Here is a 24,952-nt window from a genome sequence, read left to right as displayed (position 1 = left end):
CCCAACCGCTGCCCCACCGCCAGCCAACGAGAGTCAGCACGAGCAGCCACTCTGAGCAGGACGCTGCCCTAACGTCCCAACAGAAGCTTCAGGAACCTTCCGGCATAAGCAGGGCACGGCGCTCAGGAGCTGCTCCCCCAGCCTGAACCCCAGGATAAAGAGGCCACTCAGTACAGCCACGCCGTCTCCGCAGCCAGCACAACAGCAGGACACGCCTCCCGAGTGGTCAGCCATGGGGTCGTGTGGGCTGCTGGTGGGCAAGCCTCCTCTGGGTGAGAGCGGGACATAAACCCACGTCTCCCCTAACAGAGCTGGCTCCTGAAGAGAGAGTACAGCTGCTTCACAGGCCTGCTCAAGGAATCTCTCAGAAAGACCCCAGGTCTCCGGCTAGCCCTCAGAGGGCTTGGGCTCTCTCAGGAGACGTCCCCTCTCCCCCGCGCGTCAGCACCTCTGCAGGGGCCACGCGAGCCAGGAAGGAAGGTGGGGTCCGGAGATGAAGGGAGACAGGGCGCAGGGCACTGGCCACGTCCAGGTACCTGCCGACCTAACAAGTCCTGAGCACAAGCTGTGCTCAGGAGCCCGCGGCCTGGTGGGCACGTGGCTTGGTCTCCCACGGGCGGGCCCCAGTTGCCAGATGCTCCGGGGAAGGGCCATGGCCCCGCCTTCAGGAGGGAGGGTCCCTGTGGGAAACCCGCCCCAGGCCCACCATGGGCTCCAACCTCCTGGGCCACTCTCTCCTCCTCAAACCCAGCTGCCACTCCTGCCAACAGGGCCTGTGGAGCACTGGCACGCCTGACAGAGGCCGGGGGCACCCCACCCGCAGGGTGACGGCACCGTGCCCAGCTCACCCATCCGAGAGGCTCTCCCCACCCCAACACCAGCGAGCGGCTTTGCCTTAGCTTCCAGGCTCACAGATGGTATGAAAGCCAGGAGAGTCTCCCATATAATAACAGAAAAGCAAACTTCACATAACGTTATACTTCATGCAACAAAGATCTTGTCAGTCAGGAACCTTCCAACTGTAAGCAAGTGAAACCCAACTCAAACTGGCGTAAACAAAAAAAAAACAATTATCGGTTTGCATAAGTAACGAGTTGAGAATGGCAAGGACCACAGGCATGAAATCAGAAGCTTCTGGCCATCTCCTGACTCGGCTTGTCTCTGCATGGGCTGCAGATCAGGAAGGTCCTTCCTCACAAGGCCACGAGGCCACCAGGAGACCCCGGCCACAACCAGCAAGTCCGCCACCTCGGCCACACCTGTGGGCCCTGCCGGAGTCACAGCCGAGAGGCCAGAGAGGCAGGGCAGCGCAGAGAGCCAGGCAAGGCCAGGTGATGACACGCAATCACCTCCTGGAGACCTGCCTGCAGCTGTGGCTCAGAGAAGGCAGGAAAGGTCGCCCCGGGACTGACCGCCAGACCCAGGAGCAACCCAGCAGCAGCGAGCTGCTCCCGCCATCGCTGCACACACACACCCCCGCCCAGTCTCACGAGACGCCACAGCCATAGCAGACTCTGACCCGCCTGATCACACCGCTGCAAAAGCAGACGACTCACACCTCAACGACGCCACCACGGCTGAGGTGCCAGAGAGAGAATACCAGGCGATGCGGAGAAGCCCTCCTTCCACCAGCCCTCAGGGAGAGGACCCCCACCGCAGAAGGCTGACACAGCTCCGTCCCAACGCAGGCAGCTTCAGCATTCCAAATGCAACCAGCCAGGTCAGCTCCACTGATGAATTTAGGAGGAAGTTATTTTTGACACAAGAAATTGTTCCTTCTGGCACAGCTCTGGAGTGTGGCTCTCGAAGTTTAAAAATATAATCTTGCCCTATCACATTGTCAAGTGGAATTTGTGATTTTAGAACAAGATGAGTAAAAAAATGAATCTTGAATGAGTTGTGCTATTTAAGTTTAATGCAAATGGTCCATATTGCTGGGGATATGTGCAAAGCAGAAATCCAGCAGAGAATGTTCTCTTTCTCGGCTTCTGCAGACTCTGCACTTAATTCCACCTACTCCTACACCCTAGGGATAAAATTAAAGTTCAGTGATGGATTCTGTCCATACGCAGCACTTTCACCCTACGTGCCCCCGTCTCTTCTCCCTTAAATGACAATTAGATCATATTCAATTCTGCGGATTCCACTGTATCAACACCTAAAAGACGAGGACAGGGACCACTTACTCAAGAAAAGAGCCACCGAATATTTTAAGCATTTCCAGGAAGGGCTGGGGCAGAAGGGAGCACAGAGTCCTGAGGAGCGAGGCAGCAGGACCCACGTGTGAAAGGGCCGCGCTGTCTCCGCCCCCAGTAGGCGCAGTCATCCCAGACAGACGCCTCCAGGTGTGAAGACGCGCGTGAGCAGCCTCTGCAGCCCCTGCAGCCCCAGGCGCTACGCTGCGGACTTCACCCCAACCTCACCTCGTAAAGGGGAGACCGAGGCTCCAAGAGGCCTTCTGACAGAGGTTCCAGACGGGAGCAGAGCGCTGAGCCGCATCAGTCGCTGGGCCCCCCGACCCACACACAGGTCAGCGGGGCAGCGCCTGCAGAGGAGGGCAGCTCAGCCACGGCCCATCTGCCCGCCGAGGGCTCCACGTCCGGAGGACAGTCGCACGGCGCCAGACAGAGAGTCTGAGCAGGTGCACGCCAAGTACTCAGGCTGACGGCTGGTTTAAGCGCGGAGGCTTAGAGCCAAAAGGGCAAGGAGCACACTGTGTTAACACTCAAATCAAGTCGTGCCAAAACCCAAACCGTGAGAAACACGTCAAGACAGCAAACTTCAACTCCCATCCCTCCCAAGCTTTTCACTGAGATGACAGAAAGGGCAGACTTTACTAATAGAAAACAGCAATAAAGAATCCACTGCAGGGCTAAAGGCGGGAGAGAGGGGCCACGAGCCGTCAAGATGAGGCTCAGGGAATTCTTGTGGGGGATCCACGGGGAACAACCCCGGAGTCTTCAAAACCAAGGGAGTCACAAAGAACAGCGGTGGAGAAACTGGAGACTAACGGCACACGTCCTGGTGAACGCAGCGCACGACCCCTGGGTGGCACCTATGCTGAAAGAAACGCTACAGAGGCACCCTGCAGACCCCGGGGACGCATCAGGGACGGCATCGCCAGAACAGCGTAAAACGACAGGAGGGCCTCGTTCTGAAGACGTGCGTGCTGCGCACATCCTGGAGTATCCCCGGGGGTGCTGTGCTGTGCTCAGTCGTGTCCGACCCTCTGTGACCCCAGGGACTGCAGCCCGCCAGGCTCCTCTGTCCATGGGGTTCTCTAGGCAAGGATACTGCAGTGGGTTGCCATGCCTCCTCCAGGGAATCCCCCGACCCAGGGATCAAACCCAGGTCTCCTGCGCTGCAGGCGGATCCTTTACCAGCTAAGCTACCAGGGAAGCCCACGTGAGGGTTAAATAGTTAGCTAAGGAACCACGGGTTCACACACAACTCAGCGACCAAACAAGGCAACGTCCACACGATGACAGTGTGAAAACACAGGGCATTCACCCTCGCCTCCCGATTGTTCTGCTGACTGTAAACTCTTCAAAATGAAACAGGGGCTGATCACAAGGTTCTCTCTTGCACCCCCTCAGCGGCCCCCCGGCTCCACACGTCAGCAGACAGGGGAGCACTTCGCTCATCACACACAGAGCCTTCCTCCGCAGGCTTCAGGGAGCAGGACTCAAACCGGCCACCCCACAGGCCGCCTGTCCATTTGGTCGCTGCCGCTCAACATGCTGCGAGTCCTAGCGCAGCTGGGCCAGCCCGTCCTGCACCGGGAAGAGTGGAGAAGCACAGCAGCTCCCTCTGTGCCGCCTCCGCCAGGCAGGCTCCCTGGCTCTCCTGCAGGCTTGGGGGAAACATGTGGCCCCCTCTCCCGGCCAGACCACTCCCAACGTCACCAACCCCTCATGCCAAGCACACACCAGGACTTCCCTGGTGTCCAGGGGATAAGAATCTGCCTGCCAATGCAGGGGACATGGGTTCGACCCCTGGTCTGGGAAGATCCCAAACAACCCAGAACAACTCAACTCACGCGCCTGGAGCCCGGGCTCCATGACAAGAGGAGACGCCCCAACGGGAAGCCTGTGCACTGCAACAAGAGGGTCCCCGCTCGCCGCAGCTAGAGGAGGCCTGTGCACCGCATGCAGAGAGGGTTCCCGCTCGCCGCAGCTAGAGGAGGCGTGGACACAGCCAACAAGACCCAGCACAGCCAAAAGCAAACACAAAACTTAAAGGACCCACGGGGTAACTAGTTACAGCAGACTCCACAGGGGACGCTGGAACCACAGTCCTATACAGAAGCTCCGCAGCCCGTGAATGCCAGCCCGCCTGCCTGCTTCTCTCCCTAGAGCAGGAGCGCGCGCGCCGGTCACCCCGCAGTGCAGGGGGAGACACCAGCGGTCGTGGACAGGAGACCCGGCACCAGTCAGCTCGAGGACCAGGCACTCCCCCAACTACCAGGGAAAACACCCAACACACACCAACCTGAATAGGGTCCAAAATTTGGGTCAAATTAGCTCAGAAATGCATACTCTGGCTAGAAAGTTAATTTTTTCTTAACATACTGAATGCAGATCTCACATCTAAATATGGTCTGAGAGGCCTCGGGATTTGTCTCGCTTTGCAGTGATTCCCTGGGAACCTGTCCTCTCGCTAGTTCCCAGGACTCAGAGGAGCTCCGCAGGGACACGAACCGCCTCAGGGCAAAGAAGGGGGGCACTTTGCCTTCCTCAGACCAATGGGGAGAAGCCTGTCAGGAGGGGGGGTCCCTTCCTCAAGATCAACAGGCATTTTCTTGATTTGTTTTTACATGAAAATAGAAAAGTGACAACTAGAAGATATTCAAAGTAGTCTGTTTTACTGGACTTGAAAAAAAGGGGAAACGGAGTAAAAGAGGGGAATGAGATCAAAAGACAGGCCCCTGAGGGGCTAGAATTCTTGTGCCCAGAGAAGCAGGCAGCCAAGTGTGAGTACGGGGGGCCATACACGAGCACGCAGAACACAGTACCAGACAGCAGCCATCCCCCTGCTCCGCGGTACCCCCCAGACCATCCCCCCTGTTCCGTGGTCCCCCTTAAACCATCTCCCTGCTCTGCAGTCCCCCCAGACCATCCCCCCTGCTCCATCCCCCCTGCTCCATCCCCCTAGACAATCCCCCCTGTTCCGTCTCCCCTAGACCGTCCCCCTGCTCCATCCCCCCTGCTCCATCCCCCCTACTCCATCCCCCCTGCTCCATCCCCCCTAGACTGTCCCCCCTACTCCATCCCCCCTGCTCCATCCCCCCTGCTCCATCCCCCCAGCTCCATCCCCCCTACTCCATCCCCCCAGCTCCATCCCCCCTGCTCCATCCCCCTAGACCGTCCCCCTGCTCCACGGTCCCCCCAGACAATCCCCCCTGTTCCATCTCCCCTAGACCGTCCCCACCCCCCCTAGACCGTCCCCCCTGCCCCATCTCCCCTAGGCCATCCCCCCAGTTCCACGGTCCCCCCAGACCGTCCCCCTGCTCCATGGTCCCCTACAAGACCTGGAATCCACCCACCACCTCGGCAGCCACGGACAGCCATGCCCTCCCGATCTCCCGCCAAGAGCGCAGCCAGCCACCATGCCGTCAGGATCTGCAAGGGAGCCGGGCCTCCCTGCAGGGCCGAGAGGCAGGAAGCTGCAGAGACTCCACCATGTTTGTGGTGGTCTCTTGGGCAGCTACAGAAACCAGCAAAAGCTGCGATTCCAGCTTGGCTGGTCCAGGCCAGGTGCAGCGTGCCCAAGAGGATGCAGACAGTGGAGCTACAGGAACCAAGTTCAAATCCCGGCGCTCCTGCGCTGGGCTGTGACCTGAGACCCTGTCATCCCCTCCTCTGCAAAGTGGGGAAAGGGCCACCCTCTCCACAGGGCACCTGGGCAGAACAGCTCGGCACACACTCTACTCAACATGTCAGTCCTGTTCAACTTCAAGCTGACGTGTGTCTCCAGCCTCTTCAATGAGGGAGACTTCCAGGGTCCGATGTGGGTGCCACCTGCCTCGTGAGGTGCTGAGCACTTCCAGTGCAGCCGATTCAGAGCGAGAGACGCTTTCAGTGAGAGAAATACACTTCAGATTTTAAAGACTGAGTGGGAAAAAACAAAGTAACATCAACAATATTTTCATGCCAACTACACCTTAAGATAAGAACATTGTGGGTACACTGTAAGGTTAAAGACGGTGGACTAGTAAAATGAACTTATAAGCACCTACAAGATGGTCAGAGAACAGCTATGCATTTCACCTACCAAATGACTTTTTAATTACTCACTGTCTCTCAACTTCTTTAAAAGACAAGTTCTGGCAAAAACATGAATGATTTGACTTGAAGAGTTTATTCGGTAAGTCAGTCAATAAACACCACATCATTACCTACCACCTCCAGCTCACCACAGAGTCAGGAGAACAGATGACTAGCTAAGACGACAGACCGTGTCACCCCAAACACACCTGCAGTGCAAAGCGCCAGCACACAGCTTAACCACCCATCTGCATCCAGGTCAAAGGTGGTGCTAAAACCTGGGTGGGGTACCTCACTCCCAGGGAAAGGACTACACACTTGTCTTTGTTTCAATTAATTCTGAAGCCTACATCAACAAGTTTCAAGTTTTCACACGAGCGTGTTTTAGTTCCTCCAATAGTATTTTTCAATAGTTTTGGACAAAATCTCAGTCATAACCTCGCTAAAAATCTAGACGAGAACGGAGCATGAGGACAAAGAAGTTTAATAAGGCTCTGCCCTCCAGAAATACACAAGGAAGATGAGAACTTTAGAAAGACGTGAGGCGCATTCTTTCCCCACCTCATCAGCCCATCAACCCAGTTGATGACAACCCTGGAGGGCCCTACTGACGCCTTCCCCTTCTCTCTGCAGGGAGAAAATCAAAGCTCCATCACTCACACAGCGGGAAACGGGCACCGTGGTACACAGTCTCCAGACTCGCTTCCAGCCAGAACGCCCCCTTTACAGAGCGGCCGTGGAACACCCCGGCCGGCGCCAGGCTCAGAAAACGAAGCGCCTCGCATAGGGCCAACGCCAGCTCCGCGCCCCAGGTCCCTGCCCCGGTCCCCCAGGGCCCGCACAGCCCTGCCAGCCCCCGACCTGCCAAACCACCCCCTCTGGAGTATCCCTTACCAAGCCCAACAGCAGCCTTACGGTGAACACTCACAGGATTAATAGTGAGAACTGACGTCAGACTGTGGCTCCTTCCTATAAAACGAGGACGAAGACCGGCTAACTCAACAGACTAGGGAGTAAACTAAGGCAGCACGTGCGAGTTCCTCAGGAATGTAAACCACCTGAAATTGGGCAGGTGGAGGCGGGAAAGCTACACACACGGCTGGTCAGCATGAGCAGCGTTCTCACAACGTCACAACGGCCGGGGCAAGCTCTGTCCCTCCACAGGCACCCGGGAATGGGGGCTTCCAGACACAACATTCTCGAGCTGGAGACGCTCACAGTGCCTGGCTCCTCTCGTCAGCAAACTCGACTTTCCCAGGAAAGTTCCCACTTTCATTATCAAGGCATACATAATTCTAAATAGCGTTACTTTACATCCTTATTACACTATTAGAAACATGAGGAAAAAAAATCTAAATTCGTATTAAATTCCATACTATTGAAGGAAACAAAAAAAGTCAAATAAGATGCTTACTGGGTAGCAAAAAAAAATCATAAGCAAAATGAAAAGATCGAAGTCACATAGGCTGTTTTGCTAAACATGGTTTTCCAATAAGTTTTTACATTTTCCAAATTTCAAAACGTTTTCTAACCTAAAACCTAAATTGTTTTTCAAAGCTTAACAATAAATGCAAACTGTACAATAGTCCTTTAAAATTAAAACTCCTTTCATGATCAGAACCACTCACTGGGGGATAATACTTGATTTCCACACTGTATTAAAATGTGTACACATGAAAATAACTGAAAAAGTGATTATGATGTTCCATTCCTCTTTTCCTTTAAGAAATCTGTGGATAATTTATAATGGTGGTAAACAAGAAAATACATACACCAAAAATAAGCAGTCTGTTACAAACACAATTCAGTCTAAACCTCTGGAAAAAAGCACCTTGACCCTTTACATAAAAAAAAGCTAATCCAGAATTCAAGCTATCAATTTTGGGTTTCAGATTTGTAATTTCAAAAGCTTTTTGTCAATCTCTCATCTTCCAGGACTTTGTGAAAACAAAGCATAGAGCTACAAGGTATTTCAGAAGAACAAAGCCTTTCTCTGCTCACTCCCTTCCACATGTTTTTCTTTAAAAACCCTGGGAAATGGCCACACTTGTGTTGCATGTGTGAGGCTGTCTTCCAGGAGACAGGCCTGTCCCTTCATATCACGGACGAGAACAAGTCTGGAAGCCTACCTTGAGTCCATACCACACAGGTTCCTTTTTCAGAGTGCTTAAACAGTGCACGGGCTTTCTGATCTGCTTTATTATTATTACCTCTCATTTAATTGAAAGTTTTAAGTATGACTTATAATTAAGCTTGAAAGAATGGTAACTAAACTTGTCTCTATATTAACTTTACTAGAAGAGATATTCTTAAAAATTTGCACAAAACAAGTCAAAATTGATTTTTCTACATAAAGTGAAACATCTGATACCAACTACAACTTCAAGGTCAATCAGTCACAAGCATTTACGGAAGGCCTACAAAAAAGGCCTACGAAACACCAAGCGCTGCTCTAGACCCTTAGGGTGCGTTAGTGAACAATGTCTCTTCTAGAACGTCTTTAACGTCTTTAAATAAGCTCTTAATTTTCAAAAACAGTAAATTTCAACATAAACATTTTTTTTTTCAACAAAAACATAAAAAACATAAAATTTCAACGGTAACCTTTGGAAAACTAAGGATGGGTTTGTTTTTTTAATTCAACTTTTAAAAAAACAATTCTTTCCTTAAAAACTTACACTGAAATGTCACATTATATCGAAGTACAAACTGAGTTTCAAATTTAACGATTAAAAAAAAAAACCTCCATAGTTTGGAAAGGATAATAAAATTCCACAACAACCAAGAAAAAGCAAAAACTGCCACAAACATTCATTATCACAGCATGACAGGGAACTTCGATGAAAAATGACCAAGCGGACCCAGCAGAGAAAAGGACCCTTCTGAAACAATGTCTCTCCCACTCCTGAACCGCCACATCTCTGCTCTGGAATCGCCTCAGGGTCTGATTTCCTCACAGATATCAAACACTATCAACTTAGTGATAAAAACAGTACCAACAGATAAGCTTTCCATAGAATCTTCCTCAGATTTGACGGCTTCCAGATTTATCTCCCAAGAAACAGAAGAGGCTGCCCTTTCAGGAGGAGAACCCGCCGCGGCTCCTCTGAAGATGCTCTCATTCACTGCTGCCTAGGAGCTGGGCAGAATTCATCCCAGCACTCAGATCAGGAAACAGAGGCAGAGAGCGCTAAAGCCACAGGTAGAAGAGGCAAGATTTAAACCCCCCAGCACACACAAAGCAGCCGCATTTCTGATCTAAAGCACTACCCCAGGGCTTGGGGGGTGGGGGGGAACCACATATGGGAACGTAACATGAAAAAGGGATTTCCAGAGAGACGCCGCTGAAAGACGGTACTTAGCGTAGAGACTAAATCCTAAGCAACGTGGAAACGACACCTCCGCCCAGCAGGCTCCCCGAGACGCAGGCTAACGTCTCCAGCCTAAACGCCCAGTCAATGAGAGCCAGCCGACCGACTGCCCAAGGGAGACTGGGAGCGCGTCGAGGACGAGGAGGGGCCCGTTCTCTTTCTCCGGGCTCGGCCCGACACCGGCCTGGGTTCGCGAACCCGGACGCGGGTCCTCCGAGCATCCCCAGCGCACAGAGGACGCTGAGCCGGGTACCAAGGAACCCTAAGGCGCCCCCGACGAACGAGCGCCTGTCACCTGCCCCGCGATCCACCAGAGCCCCTCTCCCCTTCGCGCAGGGCGAAACGCGGGGCTCGTCCCCGCCCCGACACCGCTCGCGCCCCCGGGCGCCGCCCGCGCGCCCCCCCGCGCCCCCCGCGCCCCGGCCTCACCTCCAGCCGCAGGGACGCCCCGCAGCCTCGCAGGAACTCGCGGATGTTGCTCAGGCACTCGCCCTCGCTCCGGGGCTCCGGGTAGACCTGCAACACAGAGCACAGGCGCTGAGCGCCGCGCGCAGGCCGGGCGCGCCCCGAGGCGAGCCCGCCGCGGCCCCCCGCGGGCGCGCCCGCCCCTCGCGCAACCAGGCCGGGCGGCCCTGGCGGCCCGGCGCGACCCTGGCCGCCCCCCGGCGCCCGCGCGCCCGGCCGCCGCCTCTCCTCACCCTTTTTCCTTCCTCCCGGCTGCACCAATCTCCTCAGGCCCCTTCCCTCACCAGGAAGTGGAGCGGCGGCGGAAGTGACGTCTTCAGACCGCGCCCCGGCCAGCCCCCCTCACGCGACCCCTTCCGGCCTCCGCCTCGCTGGCGCGGCCTCCTCGCCCTCGCCTGGCCCTCAGCCTCGGATGCAGCCCACCGGACGCGTGCCACGCGAGCGCTCCTCCGTCCCCGAAAGCTGGCGCTTTTCCCCGACGCGGCCCCGCGGACGCAGCCCGCCCGGCCAGCGGGGACCCGGGACAGCTTGGCCTCCGCCGCTTCAAGCAACAACGAAGGGGCTGGCGAGAACCTGTTTTTTCTTCAGTTCTTCCCCGCCCCCGGCTCGAGGGGAGAAGGGGGCTAGAATTCTAGTAGATGATTTAAACTAATTAGCAACGTAAATTATGCATGTTGGGATTAAAGCGCAGTGTTTTCTTCTAAACATGGACCATGTGCTACTTGTCAGCGCGAAGGCTGCTGGAGATAAATGGTGGCAACTGCAGCCTCCATCACAGGAGACGAGCGGCGAGGGCTCCCGCAGACAGACCTTCGGTGCTTGGTCCAAGGCAGAGCTGTAAAGGCCACCGCCACGCGTGTAAGGAGTTACTAACAACCTCCCACGGCAAGAAACGAAGGACACCAAGAACAGCACCAATTACGCAGAACAATCAAGGGAGAAGCCTGAGACTTCAGAAGAGCTTTTTGTTGTTCTGAACGACACATGAACTGAAGTGTCATCGGGAATTCGAGCATTCAGGACGCTCAAGACATTTTTGTCCTTCTGTCCTCTAGGGTGAAATCTCGACATTGCATCAGGCCTCTCACAGGAATACTGTAGTTTCCTGTCAAAGTGCTCAGGGCTTCTAAAATTACAAAAGAAAACCAGGGTGTTAAGCAGTGCAAAGATGGAGGAAATGAGACTCTTTTTTTCCTCTTAAAGTTTAAAAATTCCTAGAGAAGTGCCAACATGTTTCCCTCCAAATACTGAACAGATTTGTTTTTTCCAGTGGAACAGCAAAACCAAAGCTGCCTTCTAGCCCCATCTACTCCTTCCTCGCACGCCCTCACACAGTCAGTCCTCATTCATGGATGCCGTATTTGCAAACTGGCCTACTCGATAAAATTTATGTGTAACCACAAAATCCGTATTTGCAGTACTTTCTCAGCCATTTATACATGTGCAGGGCAGCAAGAAATTTGAATTTCCTTATTCACACGTTCCCAGCTGAATTTGAACAAGAGCATGCTATGCCATCTTACATTAGCTCATAATGGAAACAAATGTTCTTTCCGATATCTACTGGTGCTACGTTTTTCACTGTTTTTTGGGGGTTTTTTTTTTTTGCTTTTTCTTGGTGATTTCACTATTTTAAATGGCCCCCAAGCATAGTGTTAAAGCACTGTCCAGTGTTCCTAAGCACAAGAAGGTTGTGATGTGCCTTACAGAGAAAATACATGTGATAGATAAACTTCATTCAGGCCTGAATTATAGCGCTACAGGCCCCGAATTCAACGGTAATGAGTCAACAATACGGTACATCTAGAAAAAGGAAGAAGATATTCAGAGATAACATGAACCCACTCTGGAAAGTGCCAAAGTAACCTTTATAGTGCATGATGTAACTGTGGGAAAGATGGAATAGCAACTAAATTTGTGGATTCATGAGATGACAAGCAATAAAAAGAGCATAGTAGACAGCATTGTTGTGAGGCTGAAAGCCAAAGAAATGCACACTTATCTTACCCAGGGCCAAAACAATGTTAAACCCTTCTCAACTAGTGAAGGTTGGCTTGCACAATTCAAAAGGTGATACCACATGAAAAATGTTAGACTTGCAGGCAAGCCAGGTTCTACAGATCAGGAGGCAGCAGAAAAGTTTAGAAAATACCTGCTAAGTGTTATATATTAAAAAGGTTATACAGAAGAGCAGGTTTTCAGTGCTGATGAAACTGGCTTATTTTACAAGAATGCTGGCAAGTGAGCCTGTGAAATGCAAATGGCCTCCAAAGCTCCTGGCTTTAAATCATTCAGAGTGGGTAACCTTGCTATTATGTGCAGTCGCCAAGGGTGACTAAGAGAAAACCCCTCATGGTACACAGAGCACAAAGCCCACGAGCATTCAGAGGGAAAACCTTGAACCATATGCCAGTCCATTGGAGATAGAACAAAAAAGCATGGATGGCATCTGAAATATTTCTGGGAAGGTTCCACAACTGCTTCCCAAAAGCTGAACACTATCTCCATGGCAAGAACCTTGCCTTCACGGTTTTATTAATCTTGGATAATGCCCCAGTTCATTGCCGTTAAGAGCTCAAAAATGCCCACCCTGACACAGAAGTTGTCCTCATGCCTCCAAACATGGCATCTCTCATCCAAGCCCTCAGTCAGGGCATGATAAAAGCTTTCAAGGCACATTACGCCAGGGAGCTTTAAGCAAGGCTTTCGAGGCTCTCAGCACCAACAAGGAGACCACCATACTGGAGTACTTGGAAGTCAGTCACCATACGCAACATTATTGCATATCAGCACAGCCTGGGACAGTGTCAAACAGGCTACCATCAGCAATTGCTGGGGAAACATTTGGCCAGACTGAAAATTTTTGAAGGTTTTGAAGATGTCATAGAAAATATGAAGAACAGTGTCAAAAACATAATGCATATTGCACAACAAATGAGTGGAGAGGGTTTCCATAACATGAAGGAAGGTGACGGAGGCAATTTGGAGAGAGACAACAGCAGAACCCACCAACCAAGCCTCAGATGAGACGGCAGAATGAGGCTTTGAAGTCAGTGATGATGAGGACGGCAATGCAAGTCAGCCTGAGACTGCAAGAACCGTCCCTCTTACAGCAGCCAAGGTGGCAGGATGGCCTTCAGCCTTGGAAGTTTTCAATGACGTGGAAAATGGGGACCCTGTGCCCAAACGCTGCCTCACATTTAAGCACCTTGCCTCAACTGCATTCATTTCTTATGCCAAAACATGTAAAGATATGAGGCAAAAAGCCAAGCAGACAGAGCTGAAGCAATTATTTCAAGTCCAATTGGGAGGGAAAGTTGTTGACATCATCAGCAAGCTGTGAAGGCCAAACTCCTGGGGCAGGACTGCCAGGCCACTCTCCTTGACGTCTTCCTCTCCTGCCCAGGGAGCTTCACCACTTTTCCTGAGTTTCCAGTGAAGTAAAAAGAAGTTGTGTCCGATCTTTGCAACCCCATAGTCCATGGAATTCTCTAGGCCAGAATACTGGAGTGGATAGCCATTCCTTTCTCCAGGGGATATTCCCAACCCAGGGATCGAACCCAGGTCTCCCGCATTGCAGGCGGATTCTTTATCAGCTGAGCCACAAGGGACAAGTTTCCAAGGGGCAAGCCAACATTGAGGGGCTTAACTACATTGTGCACTGCCCTGCCACATGTCGCACAGCTCCATCAACAGTGAGGTGGTTTCTGTACATTTGTAAATGTTTAGTCTTCAGTTAACGCTGTTTTGGAGGTTTTCTTCCTTGTGTTACACTGTACTGTCCAGTATGCATGTGTATGTGTGTGTGAGCAGTGGACATGTGTACTTTTTAGAACAGTCACCCTATGGTGACATTAGATAATGCTATCATTGAAATAGTGTTTTCTTTTGAAGATACACAGCATGTAATTATTTGTAAATATACATATATATGTTAAATAAGCCATCTTTAAACAGAAACATACCCAAAACAAGATTAGGTATTGATTAGTTGACCAAATGTTGTGACCATAGTCTCAAAGGAAACTAACCCCGTATTTCCCAGGAACAGTGGTTCAGTTGTTGCTAATTCAGTGGTCACGGTGCCCTTGTAGAATGCAGTTACCACAAATAATGAGAATTGCCTCAACATTTAAAACTATTAATCCATAAGGATCTGTTACGAATTCTCTGAGTTCACAAATGATGTAAACATATTTTTCATAAAAATTATTAATTACAAAATGCGAATTATTATTTGAAAATGTATCTCTTAAGGCAATGTGTTTTAAATGTTTAGTCTTCAGTTAACCCTGTTTTGAAGGTTTTCTTTCCTATGTTACACTGTACTGTCCAGTACACAGTATGCGTGTGTATGTGTGAGCAGTGGACATGTGTACTTTTTAGAACAGTCACCCTATGGTGACTACATTACATAATGCTGTCATTGAAATAGTGTTTTCTTAGGAAGAAGGTTTTTTTAATGGGTTTATTTACCATGGATGATCACTTACTGCTGGAAAGAGATATGGACCAGCACCAGTTCTATTCTACTGGGGTTTCTTATGCAGACACTGAGAAACCTTGTTCATAAATTAAGTGCATGGAAATGGATGGAGTTTTGTTAGGATGTAACTTGATTCTCTGAAACCTTCTGAGTTACATAGCCAAAGTCCTGATACAATCGGTCATAAATAAAAACTTTACCTCATCAGCTAACAGCTTGATTAGGGTCTCCTTCAATTTCTGTGAAAGCTTAAGAAGTACAACCCTGAGCTGCAGCCCACGGTCATCAGAGTCACACCCCTCCTAGCACCAGGGCTCTCTGTGACCCAGCCAGGAAGCCCCCCTCCCAGCAGCGTGCACCTTGGGGACAAGGGTGAAGTGGGGGAGGGCCGTCGTCGTGAAAGGGGAAGGGCCAGCTGGGCCAGCGCCAGGGTCTCCTCGTGCACGGGCAGCTTCCCGGCTCGTCAGAGTCGAGCACAGGTGCACGCTGAGGACCTAGAACTGGAAATGTGATGGTGGTGCTTTAGTTGTCAAGTCGTGTCTGACTCTTTGTAACCCCATGGACTGTCGCCCACAGGCTCCTCTGTCCATGGAATTCTCCAGGCAAGAATACTGGAGCGGGTTGCCATTTCCTTCTCCATGATGATACAAAAGGCAATACTTAAAAGCCACCACCCACCCATATTTTGCTGAAGAAGCTGTATGAATGGTAAGTGAGCACATGAAAAAGTGTGGCGCGTCCTTAGTCATAGGCGAAACGCAATTAAAACCACAGATAACACTCTCCACCCGGCAGACTGGCGAGATGAAAAGGCTGGCAGTCTCACACACTGAAGACGGGGAGCAGTCGGAGCCCCACGCCTGATGGTGGGGCGCTCTGGGAACTGCAGTCTCTCAGAGTCAGACATGCCTGAGCCCCAGCAGTTCCTCCCCGAGGCATTTACCCAAGTGGGATGGAAACACGCCCTCCAAAAGCCACATTCGAGGATGTTCCCAGCAGCTTCATTTGCAGCCACCCGAAGGCGGGCTCCCCTGAGTGCGTCTCCCCAGGCGTCCAGAGAGGCGCTCCAACAGCTGCCCTGTGCGTTGTCCAGCAGTCCTCTCCCGAACCTCCCAGCACGACAAACTCCAGGCTTTTCCACCACAAGCTGTAATCTGGCAGAGGCATGCTGCTGCTGCTGCTAACTTGCTTCAGTCGTGTCCGACCCTGTGCGACCCCATAGACAGCAGCCCACCAGGCTCCCCCATCCCTGGGATTCTCCAGGCAAGAACACTGGAGTGGGTTGCCATTTCCTTCTCTAATGCATGAAAGTGAAAAGTGAAAGTGAAGTCGCTCAGTCGTGTCCGACTCTTAGCGACCCCATGGACTGCAGCCCACCAGGCTCCTCCGTCCATGGGAGTTTCCAGGCAAGAGTACAGTCCCAAAAGCATTGTGATTTCCCTTTGAAACACTGCTTTTGTAGTCCCTGTCTGATAAGGGGCGTGTGTGATGTTCTGAGAATCTGCTACAAACTAAATCCCAAGGTAGCACTGAGGTCAGAAGTCAGACCTCAGCACCAGCTGCTGGGCTCCCGCCTCCCCAACTTCTACCACCCACCCCACAGCCAGCACAGCCAGTTCCACTCGCAGTCAGGATAAAGGCGGCCTCAGCGCCTCCTCTCCAACTCTAAAGGCATCCAGAGTCTTTGTTTCCAAAACTGCCACCAGGAAGAACAGGCCGTCCTACCAGCAAGGAATTGCATGGGTTCCAGCTAAGATGGAGGGTACAGGAAACTAACAGCTGGGGGACACCCCGCTGCCTGGGACCCCAGTCCCCAGGGGGAGTGGCTTCCTGGGGCGCCTCCACGGCCTTCCCCCACCCCCACTTTGTAAATAGTCTCTTCGTTAAACACTCTTCAACCATCTGTTTAGCGTCATCTGTTTTTCGCTGGGCGCCTAGCCCCAGTGAGCCTCCTGGTGGTTCAGTGAAAAACAGAACACGGTGTCACAGCAGAAGACGAGAACCACTCAGGGAGAGGACTGAGTCAGCCACAGACCTGCCGCAGGCCAGTGCGCCGGCCCACCGCACTGCTTTCAAAAAGAGGCGGCTTTGATCCTGACGCCACAGCCTCCTGGTTACAGGACATGTCCTCCTGGGGGCACATGCTGCCTCTGCGTTCAAAGGAAAAAGCAGGAGGAACGTGTGCGGGTGTTCAGAAACACATAGCCTGTGGTGGAGGCACACGGAGGTAACGGGCTGCCGCCTGGGAGGGGAGCGGGGGCCCACAGGACCGAGGCGTGGGGGCCTGCTTGTCACGCTGTGCCTCTCCGCACCCTTTCAATTCTGTCCCACACACAAGTATTATTAAATAAACACATTTTTTAAAAGAAGAACACTCCAGTCTCATGTCCTCCACAAATAAAGTAGCCCTTCAATTAAAAAACAGCCCACAGAGAGCCCAGCTGTCAGTGCGCTGGGGTCCTTATAAAGCAGATCTCGACCTGCCCTGCCAAAACACAAGGCCATGCTTAAAACCCTAAATTCCCCACCCAGAAGTCAAATGGGCACTGAGGGGCTTGTCTAACTTGTAACAACCCAGTAGCCATTGCTTCACTCTGACTGGAGTGTGGCTGTCTCCTGCTCAGGGGCCATGCTCATTCTGCACCCAGAGAGGCTGAGGGGAGAGAAAACAGGTCAGCAGAGCCCAGCAGAAGGCCACAGGGCCCTTCCTCCAGTCCCACGGAGGACAGTGAGGCCGCTGCAGCGCCTGGGAACTGGCAGCGAGTTCCAGAGAGTAAACAGCTCCCAGGGCACACAGCCTGGGGTCGCAGGTCATTTAGGGGAGCCATCGGAGCCTTTGATAAAACACGGTTTCCTCTGCTTCCCTTCTTCAACACAAGCCCTACTCCGAGTGGATGCTACGGTCATCTGAGGAGCTGGCCAAGCCCAGTGGGCGGCCAGAAACATGAATGCACCAAGTGCAGCCTTCCCAGACGTGAGGGGTGCCGGGTGGGCACCGGCCAGACTGCACAGCCTAAGTTAGCTCGGGTATCCCCCGAGGCTCACTTCCCACAGACTCCAAAAGCACATTTCAAGTCCCTGAGAGATGGTGGCGACCATCCCAAATGCATACCAATGCCAAAAATGGATTTTTTACAATGTGAGCACAGACATTCCCCAGATAACCCAGGCTAAACTCCTCCACCACAGTTGTATTTGACCCTCGCAGGAACGTCAGATTGACAGGCAGGTGTACAGTTACAGCCAAACAAGAGCAATCTGAAAACCAGCACGCCACCTGCCCCGTGTGGCTGTGACCCACACACAGCGTGGCAGAGGTGCACAGCCAGGCCACTGTACTGCCTCATTCCTTCCCAACACAGGAAAGCAGGAGCCCAAGTTCACAAGGGCTTCCCAGGTGGCGCAGTGGTAAAGAAGCCGCCTGCGACACAAGAGACGTGGGTTCAATCCCTGCTGGATCAGGAAGATCCCCTGGAGAAGGAAATGGCAAGCGGCTCCAGTAGTCTTGCCTGGGAACTCCTATGGACAGAGGAGCCTGGTGGGTTATAGTCCATGGGGTCACAAAGAGTCGGACACGACTGGGCATACCAAGCTCACAAGGCAACTTAAACCAGGCCTTGTACTCAGACGTTTGTCTTAACTCTGAAGTCTCACACGTGCGTATGGATTAGCTTCCTTTTTCTTCCCCTCTCACTCTCCTGCTTTCAACCCAATGGAAACAGGCATTTTGGACCATAAAGAAAGCTGAGCACTGAAGAACTGATGCTTTTGAACTGTGGTGTTGGAGAAGACTCTTGAGAGTCCCTCAGACAGCAAGGAGATCCAACCAGACCATCCTAAAGGAAATCAGTCCTGAAAATTCATTGGAAGGACTGATGCTGAAGCTGAAACTCCAGTACTTTGGCCACCTGATGCGAAGAACTGACTCACTGGCAAAAACCCTGATGCGGGAAAGGTTGAAGGCAAGAGAAGGGGATGACAGAGGATGAGATGGTTGGACGGCATCACCAACTCAGTGGACGAGTTTGAGTAAACTCCAGGAGCTGGTGATGGACAGGGAGGCCTGGCGTGCTGCAGTCTACGGGGTCACAAAGAGTCGGAGACGACTGAGCGACTGAACTGAGCTGAACTGAACCCAGAGCCGCTGCCGATTTTCTTCGGCTCCATCACTGCACTGTTTCTGGTCCTTCCTGTTGGTTTCCTCTCCCACCGCACACACTTCAGGACGGCTGGCCACGCCCACGCCTGTGCCCGCGGGTGGGAGAGCCCGTGCAGAGGCTGTGGTCCCCGAGGGGGGGTGCCGTGCGCCCCCACAGTGTCCACGCAGAGGCTGTGGTCCCCGAGGGGGGGTGCCGTGCGCCCCCACAGTGTCCACGCAGAGGCTGTGGTCCCCGAGGGGAGGCGCCATGCGCCCCCACAGTGTCCACGCAGAGGCTGTGGTCCCCGAGGGGGGGTGCCGTGCGCCCCCACAGTGTCCACGCAGAGGCTGTGGTCCCCGAGGGGAGGCGCCATGCGCCCCCACAGTGTCCACGCAGAGGCTGTGGTCCCCGAGGGGGGGTGCCGTGCGCCCCCACAGTGTCCACGCAGCGGCTGTGGTCCCCGAGGGGAGGCGCCGTGCGCCCCCACAGTGTCCACGCAGAGGCTGTGGTCCCCGAGGGGAGGTGCCGTGCGCCCCCACAGTGTCCACGCAGAGGCTGTGGTCCCCGAGGGGAGGCGCCGTGCGCCCCCACAGTGTCCACGCAGCAGCTGGGGCTGAGAGTCCATCTCACTGTTCACTGAACCAGGGTAGGTGAGGTGCGAGCGGGAAGCTGGAAGAAAACCAGAGGAGCCGCAGGAACTGCAGACAGGCTCATTCTCCCCTGATTGGCATCGCAGCCGTAGCAGCAGACATGCTGTGTTCTCCTGTAGTTGACCCAGCAAACAGCCGCAACAGGGCCATGACACGGGCCACAGCGTGGACCATAACGCAGCCCCAAGGCTTCACGTGGAGCTTACATGTGCCTACAGGACACACGTGGCCCGTGGCCAAGCGGGTACATTGTGACACGCACGCGCAGTGCTGTAAGGGATCCCGGCTGCTACATAACCACGTATTTACAACACGTGGGGCGAGAGGGCCTGACCACCACCATCTTGCCTAATTTGCTGTCTCCCTACAGAGTCCCCGGAGAAGGCACTGGCACCCCACCCCAGGGCTCTTGCCTGGAAAATCCCATGGATGGAGGAGCCTGGTGGGCTGCAGTCCATGGGGTCGCTAGGAGTTGGACACGACTGAGTGACTTCCCTTTCAATTTTCACTTTCATGCATTGGAGAAGGAAATGGCAACCCACTCCAGTGTTCTTGCCTGGAGAATCCCAGGGATGAGGGAGCCTAGTGGGCTGCCATCTGTGGGGTCGCACAGGGTCGGACACAACTGAAGCGACTTAGCAGCAGGAGCTAGAGTCCCCGAACAGGAGCCAGCCCCCAGGAGCAGAGCTGCCTGCTGCCTGAACGGGGCACTGGGGGCGGCAGGTCTCACAGGTGTACTCTTTGCCTCATGGACAACCCAGCCTCCTTCCTTCGACTGAGATGCCTCAGGTTAAGGTGTCCCGTGTCTGCAACCACTGCACTGTCCACCCCCCTATCCTCAGGTGTCCGGGAGGGGTCCGGGCCGCCTGCCGTGGCCCTGGTTTACCGCTGTGCCCCCTCCAGCCTCTCCCCACACAGTGAAACAGGGGCAGCAGTGGGGCTTCGGAGCAGCACCAGCCTCCTGCTCAACCAGCCCTCCCAGCTCGAGACCCCGTCTATCACTTTTAAACAGCCTGAGAAGCTGCACTGAAGCCTCTGGGCCAGAAGACGGGACACTCTGGAGATCACCTTGGAGAAGCTTTGTTTTCACCCACAGGTTAGCATGGGGGAGGTTTGAAGGCATGCAGAGGGTGCTGGCTGACTTTGCAGAGAGCAGCCTTCACCCGGGGAAGAAACCTAAATACAGGGATAGGAAACAGCTGAAGACACCCGCTGGCAAGTGCGCCTCTCCATAAATAGCAGCTGAGACCCTCCCCGGAGGGCAGGCCAGGGGCGGGGCGGCCACAGCCGGAACACTCCTGTCTCGGAAAAGCCTCTCAAGTGGAAGAAGCCAGCTGAGACTTCATATTAACGGCGAGTAATAAAAAGGTGATAAAAGATCGTTATCGCCAAGAGGCTGGAGTATCTGCAGACCACTGGCTGAGTCATGTAGGGCCGTAGCTGTCAGACGTGTAGCTAGAAGACACGTTTTCAAACGGTCACAGACCTTGCTAGCTCAAAGACGAGGCTGCCGTCGCAGACTCCGGAGATCTGGATCCTCCATGCCACTAGAGCTGGATACGTCCCGTACACGTACGATTTGCCGCTCACCTCACCCCTCGGCTCAAAACACTCAGCAGCTCTCCATTCATTCAAGGGTAAAAGCCAGAGTACTTTCAGAGAAGGAAAAGATTAGACACGGACCGGAAGAAGAGCTCATTTGCAAAACACACGTCCAGTCAAGGCCTTGTACGCAAAACATACAAAGAAGTACTAACACTCAACAAGAAAACAGACGACCCAGTGAAAAAATGGGCAGAAGACGTGACCAGTCTCCTCACCAAAGCGGGCACAAGACGGTGTCTCGCGGTGTCTCGCTGTTCGCTGAACCCAGGACAGGGAAGGCAGAGCTGGGAGCAGACGCCAGGAGCCGTAGGAGTCGCAGACACGCTTTACTGGCAGCAGCGAGGCAGACATCTTCTCCTCTCGAACGGCCGACACAGCGGTAGCGACAACTACGACTCAGCTCAAGGTCATTCTGTCCTTGACTCGCCTCGCCCGCAGGAGCTTTTCAGGCGGTGCTTATCTTACAGGTCATTGCGCACGTACCGTGCTGTAAACGATCTTGGCTGTTATATGACCATTTATTTACGAAACGTGGGGCCAGAGTGTGAGGACATGGGGGGAGAGAGCCTGACCGCCACCATCTTGGCTAATTCGCTCTTTCCCTACAGGTGGCAACGCAACGGACAGATGAAAAGGTGCCCCACGTCAGCTGTCATCAGGGAAGGGCAGCTCAACACTGCAGTGAGACGCCCCTGCACACCCGTGAGGTCCTCGCCAGCCTGGGGCGACAGCAGCCCCATCCCTGCCCGGCAGGACCTCGAGCCAGACACCACGGAGACGGCTCCTTACAAAACTGAACATGCTCCCACCCAAAGTCCAGCAGTCTTTCTCCTTGGGTAAATTCACTTTACCCAAATGAGTTGGAAACATGTCCATGCAAAGACCTGAATACGAATGTTTATAGCAGCTTTATCCATAACTGCCAAAAGCTGGACGTAATCAAGATGCTTTTCCGTAGGTGAGTGAGTAAGCGGACTGTGGTCCATGCAGACAATGGGAGATCACTCAGTCATAAAAAGAAATGCGCAGTCAAGCCACAGGAAGGCACATCAGAGACCTCAATGCACATGACTGAGTAAAGGAAGCCAATCTGAAAAGGCTACACACCATGTGACCCTACGCGATGATCCCGGAAGAGGCAAAACTGGCAGGGATGAGGGGAGGGCGTGGGATGGACAGGCAGAGCGCAGAGAAGACTTAGGGCCGTGAACCATCCCGTGTGACAGCGATGATGGACACGTGCGGTGTCCAAGTGCACGACTGCACAGCAGGGCGAAGCCTCACGCCCACCATGGACTTTACTCAGCATATCAGCACCGCCTCATCCACTGCAACAGCTGACACACGGTGATGCAAGACGTCAACAGCAGGGGAGAGTGGGGAGGGCTGGATGGAATCCTCTGTGCTCTCTGCTCAGTTTTTCTAGAAACATAAGACTGCAAACACAAGCTGGAATCAAGATTGCCGGGAGAAATATCAATAACCTCAGATATGCAGATGACACCACCCTTATGGCAGAAAGTGAAGAGGAACTAAAATGCCTCTTGATGAAAGTGAAAGTGGAGAGTGAAAAAGTTGGCTTAAAGCTCAACATTCAGAAAATGAAGATCATGGCATCCAGTCCCATCACTTCATGGGAAATAGATGGGGAAACAGTGGAAACAGTGTCAGACTTTATTTTTGGGGGCTCCAAAATCACTGCAGATGGTGACTGCAGCCATGAAATTAAAAGACGCTTACTCCTTGGAAGGAAAGTTATGACCAACCTAGATAGCATATTCAAAAGCAGAGACATTACTTTGCCAACAAAGGTCCGTCTAGTCAAGGCTATGGTTTTTCCTGTGGTCATGTATGGATGTGAGAGTCGGACTGTGAAGAAGGCTGAGCGCCGAAGAATTGATGTTTTTCAGCTGTGGTGTTGGAGAAGATTCTTGAGAGTCCCTTGGACTGCAAGGAGATCAGCCCTGGGATTTCTTTGGAGGGAATGATGCTGAAGCTGAAGCTCCAGTACTTTGGCCACCTCATGTGAAGAGTTGACTCATTGAAAAAGACTCTGATGCTGGGAGGGATTGGGGGCAGGAGAAGGGACGACAGAGGATGAGATGGCTGGATGGCATCGCTAACTCGAAGGACGTGAGTCTGAGTGAACTCCGGGAGTTGGTGATGGACAGGGAGGCCTGGCGTGCTGCGATTCATGGGGTCGCAGAGTCGGACACGACTGAGCAACTGAACTGAACTGAAGACTGAAAATAAAGTCTACTGAGTTTTTAAGTCAGTGACCTTAAGATGGCTGAGCAGGCCTGCACAGGCAGCTCTTCCATGCCCTCCCTGACCTCACCAGCCAGCCACTACTCTCCCCCAACCCACAGTGAACTCTGCTGTTCCTGGAATTTGCCAGCCAGGCTCCCACCTCAGGGCCTTCACAGAGGCTCTTCCCATTGCCTGAAACTCCCTTCTCCCCGACATCCAGGTCTCGCCTTTGCTCTTATACATTGTCTTTGTTTAAACGTCACTTCCTGGTACACCTCCCTACCGACCAGATGTGAAACTGCATCACCCTAGCTGCTGGCACCCCTGCCCCCGATGTCTCCATAGCTCCAGCACAAACATGCGGTGCAATCTCGTGCGTGCCCAGAGCGCCTCCTTGCACGTGGAACACACATTGCACACGCAGTCTGTGTGATGAGAGCTGGGTCTCAACACCTGGCGCACAGAGATAGAGGCGCTGAGCGTGTTACGTGGTAGGTGGAGTCATGGTTTCCAACTTCACTGGCACTATGGTTTACTCATTATTTAGGGCTTCCCTGGTGGCTCAGATGGTACAGCGCCTGCCTGCAATGTGGGAGACCGGGGTGTGAGCCCTGGGTCAGGAAGATCCCCTGGAGAAGAAAATGGCAACCCACTCCAATACTCTTGCCTGGAAAATGCCATGGATGGAGGAGCCTGGTAGGCTGCTGTCCATGGGGTCGCAAAGAGTCGGACATGGCTGAGCAACTTCACTGGCACTAAGGACCAGAGCCTGTGACTCGAATTGGTACCAGAACCACTTGGGTAGAGCTTCCAAAAGTGAAGGTGAGTGATGCTGACAGCACCTAGAACCAAAAAGTAAGGCAGCTGGTGTAACACGAGAACTGAATATTTGACACAGGAACCATGCTTTAAAAAAACACACACACATGGAAATATAATATCCATAGACTAAACGACACAGACGTAAGAGATGCTCTGGGTTTTAGCATAAACCCGTAAGCCCTTTCTGTCGAGGCTGACGGATGCATCCTGTTACCAAAGGCCCCGCCTAAGGCCAGCCGCCAGCTGCCACCCAGCGCTCCAAGGGCGGCCAGCACGGGGTCCGGGCTCCGCTCCCCTCCGTAAGCACCAGGCCTCGGTCAGCCGGGCACCGCTAAGCACCAGCCTCTGGCTTCAGGGCTGGCTCCCTGTCACTCAGGATGATCGCTGACTCCACGCAGGGCCCATAACCAGCTGGCCAGCTCCCCCAGGCCTCACCTCCTGCCCGTGAGGCGATTCCAGCCCCCTTCACCTGAAGGAGATGGCCCCTGAAGGTCACCTTGGCAGTACAGTATCATCTAGAAAAGCAGCGTGCTCTGACGGCACTTGGGTGGCGGGGTTGCAAGAAATCAATCGTTTTCCTCGGTGTTCAGTGACAAAGCGCACTTTAAATGGCCTCTGTTGTGCAGTCACTAAGCTGTGTTGGGACTCTCTTGTAACCCCATGGACTGAGCCTAACGGGCTCCTCTGTCCATGGGATTTTCCAGGCAAGAACACGGGAACATTTCCTTGTCCGGGGGATCCTCCCGACCCAGAGGTCAAACTCACATCTCCTGCACTGGCAAGTAGATTCTTTACCACTAAGCCACCAGGGAAGCCCTCTTAATTGGCTACTGAACTGAAAAGCACAAACTCCTCAGTAGTGGTGGAAAGCCAGCACAAGCCACAGACCCCTACAGAC

The 24,952-nt window shown here is 53.2% G+C and overlaps 1 protein-coding gene across 10 annotated transcripts in view; it reads right to left on the bottom strand.

Moving 5' to 3' along the window:
* Nucleotides 1–24,952, bottom strand: part of ARHGEF7 (Rho guanine nucleotide exchange factor 7) — a 103,170-nt gene that overhangs the window by 64,096 nt on the left and 14,122 nt on the right. For 3 of the 10 annotated variants that reach the window (XM_086328692.1, XM_086328687.1, XM_086328684.1), the window contains exon 2: nt 10,067–10,153. The exons of 2 other annotated variants lie outside the window; for them this stretch is intronic. Coding sequence is in view for 2 of the 8 variants with exons in the window: in XM_086328687.1 (XP_086184813.1) it covers nt 10,067–10,153 (87 nt within the window). In the remaining 6 variants the exon portion in view is untranslated. Of the gene's footprint in view, nt 1–2,423; nt 2,687–4,248; nt 4,460–10,066; nt 10,154–10,335; nt 10,395–24,952 lie in introns of those variants that run through there. 5 more of the 10 variants (XM_086328689.1, XM_086328693.1, XM_086328694.1 and 2 more) reach the window with 4 other exon arrangements.

The sequence above is a fragment of the Bos grunniens genome, chromosome 12, assembly GCF_055505025.1.
Source record: "Bos grunniens cultivar Pamir isolate PY7600 chromosome 12, Bosgru_T2T1.0, whole genome shotgun sequence".
Classification (NCBI taxonomy): Eukaryota; Metazoa; Chordata; class Mammalia; order Artiodactyla; family Bovidae; genus Bos; species Bos grunniens.
This window is presented reverse-complemented; position numbering and strand designations above follow the sequence as displayed.